The 3,722-nt window shown below is 55.9% G+C and overlaps 1 protein-coding gene across 1 annotated transcript; it reads left to right on the forward strand.

Annotated features, from left to right (window-relative positions):
* Positions 1-781: 781 nt before the first annotated feature.
* LOC122548359 (E3 ubiquitin-protein ligase RNF183-like) lies at positions 782-3,427 on the forward strand. The gene is made up of 2 exons (XM_043686903.1): positions 782-1,198; positions 3,340-3,427. The coding sequence occupies exons 1-2, from the start codon at positions 844-846 to the stop codon at positions 3,393-3,395; spliced, it is 411 nt and encodes a 136-aa protein (XP_043542838.1). The 5' UTR covers positions 782-843; the 3' UTR covers positions 3,396-3,427.
* Positions 3,428-3,722: the final 295 nt, after the last annotated feature.

Raw genomic sequence — 3,722 nt, forward strand, 5'->3', positions numbered from 1 at the left:
ACTGACCCTCTGACAGTGCGGCACTCCCTCAGCACTGACCCTCCGACAGTGCGGCACTCCCTCAGCACTGACCCTCTGACAATGCGGCACTCCCTCAGTACTGACCCTCTGACAGTGCGGCACTCCCTCAGCACTGACCCTCCGACAGTGCGGCACTCCCTCAGCACTGACCCTCTGACAATGCGGNNNNACTGACCCTCTGACAGTGCGGCACTCCCTCAGCACTGACCCTCCGACAGTGCGGCACTCCCCTAACCCTGACCCACTGACAGTGTGGCACTCCCTCAGCACTGACCCTCTGACAGTGCGGCACTCCCTCAGCACTGACCCTCAGTGGAAGAGCCGGTTATCCTGTGAATGAGTTCCACTGCTCCCACTTGTCCTTTTGGGTTTCAGAAGGGAGCTGCAGCCTGTTTGTTTCTGCAGTTGGTTACTACTGCCTCAGCACTGACCCTCAATGGAAGAGCCGGTAATCCTGTGAATGAGTTCCACTGCTCCCACTTGTCCTTTTGGGTTTCAGAAGGGAGCTGCAGCCTGTTTGTTTCTGCAGTTGGTTACTACTGTACTTGCCTCTGGTTTACTGGAAGCCGTGATCTTGGATTTCGAGAGTGCGAGGGTCTGTCAATCATTGCTTCCGAAAATGCATTGGCAGCTGGAGGAGGAAAGCATTAACCAGGCACGTTGCAAAACTTGGCCATCGTCCCTTGCTGATGACCGAAAGAATTTGCCCATTCGCCCTCGGTGAGATCACTGCTTTGAATGAATCATCACCAGGAACTCTGCTATAAAAGCAGGGCTCGTCTGTTCTGACACACACACAAAGCTCCTGCTCTATCCTGGAGAATGCCAGCAGACACAGAGTGCAGCATCTGTTACTACCCCTATGCCAGGAGGACTCGGAGCCCCAGGATCCTGCCCTGTGGGCACATCTTCTGCAGCCAGTGCCTCCTCACCCTGCTGTCCTCGGCGGAGCGCAGGGGCTCGGGCGTTTATGAGTTGCCGTGCCCGCTGTGCCGCCAGCCAGCCCAGGCCTTGCCAGCGGGCGGCGAGCTTCCGTTCCCCGTGGACCCGGCCCTTGACCGCCTGGCGCTGACCGAACGAGGCCCTGAGTCGATCGCCGAGCGAGGGCCCAAGCGGTGGGTGAGGAGCCTGAAGAGGAGACTGGGACTTGGGGGCCTGAGACACCCGAGGTCCGACGGTGAGGAGAAGGGGCTGGAGAGGTGTGGGGGTGGCGGGTTTGGGGGCGCGGGGTGCAGGTTTCGGGTCATCGGCCCGGGTGATTGGTGCCCAATCCGTACAGGTGGGAAGCCAGCAGGAGGTCAGCTCGTCGAGTGGGCTAGAGAGGCCGAATGGCCCCCGCTCCCGCAGAAGGCAAGCAGCCAGGCAGCTGGCCACATCGACCGCGGTTTTAAGGGTGACCAAGTCGGGAATGGCATCGGCTGAGAGACTGGGGAGAGGTCGCTCCCTATCCCACTTGCCCATCGGTCTCAGGGTTGTCACCAGACGCCATGAGGTGTGGGGGAGGGGACTGACCTGAACCAGCCAACATGATGCTCCTACCTGCCCCACCCACCCACCTACATTGAGGTTACAGTGTGCAATTTTCACGCCATTGCCCCAATGGCTCCATCGTGCTGGGGAGGTGTGGGGGTGGTGGTGGGGGGGGGGGGGGGGAGTGTGGGTCCTGCTCTCATGACAACTCACCATGGCATCTAACTGCTGCTCCAACTTGCCGAATGAATGGCGGGGTGAGCCACGTTGGTTTGGGGCGAAATCTATTACTTCCAACAACACCTCGTGTCCTTTACCAAAGAAACCTGACGCCCATCGCTGGGGAACGAGAAGGAACCCCCCCACCCATTCCCTCAGTCAAAGACAGATCGAACCAATTCCACTGACACCACAGCTACAAACCCATGAGGGTTAGACTGGACAGGGACAGGGGTACTCACAGAAAGTGAGAAGGGAAGGGCACTTTAGTTTACCCAGATGTCTAGTTGACGAAGTAAAATGGTGCCAGAAACACAGGTTCAAATCCTCATACTGACTGAGATTACCCCTCACACCTGAAGTGTGGTGGCTTGCAGGGTGGGTTATCATCAGTCCTCTCTCTCTCTCTCTCTCTCTCTCTCTGAGTGGGCAGTCCAATGATTCCCTGGGATTATGACCATCTCGCCTCAGGAGAGAGAACGTGATCCGGGATAAATGGCACAATTTTACCGGGGAGCATGGGAAGAGGGACAGTCCTGAAAGCCGCCAGCTCCAATTCAGCAGATTGTTCATAAAAACGGTGGGAGGGGGGGAACTGCTAGGTTTTCCACATCAACTCTAACTGACGGGACGTGACACGAAACGTCTTCTGCAATGTCGGTTAGTCCCAAGTCAGGTTCCGGAATTCCTTCAGGGAAGGCAGAGGAGTTGGGACCGCTACTGCCTGGGGCAGAGAGGACTAAAAAGTGATTTAATCCCTACCCTCTGTAATCTGGGAGAGTTTCGATAGAGGGAACGGGGAGAAACTGTTTGTACAAACTTGGAGGAGCCGGTGTTGGACTGGGGGGTGGGGGGGGTGTACAAAGTGAAAAATCCCACAGCGCCAGGCGATAGTCCGACAGGTTTATTTGGAAGCACTAGCTTTCGGAGCACCGCTCCTTAATCAGATGGTTGTGGATCATACTCAGAATTTATAGTCAAAGGAGCCCAGTGCCATGGAGATGTGACACAGTAAACATTCGTAGATTAAAGCTTTCATCTTTCATAATGGGATAGGCTGCTTTCTGTTCTTCGATATGTAAATCCCAGAACTTCTTTTAAATTCCATTCTCAAGATAGCTCAGGTTTGCACAGGGCGGTGTTTTGGTAACCATGGCGACATAGCTTTAACCTAGTCAGTCAGGACACAGCCTGGGGCGACAGGAGGGGGATGTGTTTAACTCAGCGGGTTGCCATGAGCTACAAACACGCCGCTTTGGAAGGGCAGATACAACAGGAACTTTCATAAAGGGAAAACATCGCGGGAATGGTGCAACGTGAAGGAGCTGGAGCTCTCAGGGCGGCACGGTGGCTCAGTGGTTAGCACTGCTGCCCCACAGCACCAGGGTCCCAGGTTTGATTCCAGCCTCGGGCAGACTGCCCGTGTGGAGTTTGCACATTCTCCCCGGGTCTGCGTGGGTTTCCTCCCACCGTCCAAAGAGGTGGATTGGCTGTGCTAAATTGCCCAAAGTGTTAGGTGTATTAGTCGGAGGGGGGGGTGGGTTACTCTTGGACTGGTTGGGCCGAAGGGTCTGTTTTCACACTGTAGGGAATCGAATCTAATCTGATCCCTGTTTCTCAACTTTTCAGCTGTGTGTGTGGACATGCGCGATATGGTTCTGATGGCGAGTTTTCACCTCATTTAATGTGCGTCGGAAGAGAGCCGCACCCCCTCCCCAAACACCCTGGGGTGAAGCCAGGAGCAGGAGCGGGGTTGACCAGAGAGCCCAGGAGGAGGCAAGGAGTAGTGGACATCCGCTGCTCTCCTGTGCAGGGGGACTGAGCTTGTGTGGAGGCCATGAACAAACTGCGGGTGCTGGAATCCAAAGTAGACAGGCAGGAGGCCGGAAGAACACAGCAAGCCAGGCAGCATCTGGAAGGTGCGGACGTTGTGAGAGCCGTCAACTTCCCACCCACCCACCCACCAAAAACAAATCCTGAAACAACCTCCCCTTCCTGGAGAGGGTTTCCCT

Source organism: Chiloscyllium plagiosum, unplaced genomic scaffold, assembly GCF_004010195.1.
Source record: "Chiloscyllium plagiosum isolate BGI_BamShark_2017 unplaced genomic scaffold, ASM401019v2 scaf_52, whole genome shotgun sequence".
Taxonomy (NCBI): domain Eukaryota; kingdom Metazoa; phylum Chordata; class Chondrichthyes; order Orectolobiformes; family Hemiscylliidae; genus Chiloscyllium; species Chiloscyllium plagiosum.

Excerpts from the sequence above, each read along its gene's own strand:
- LOC122548359 (XM_043686903.1), top strand. The coding sequence starts at position 844 with ATGCCAGCAGACACAGAGTGCAGCATCTGTTACTACCCCTATGCCAGG. Across the intron at positions 1,199-3,339 it reads GAGACACCCGAGGTCCGACG|CTGTGTGTGTGGACATGCGC; the intron begins GTGAGGAGAAGG and ends TCAACTTTTCAG.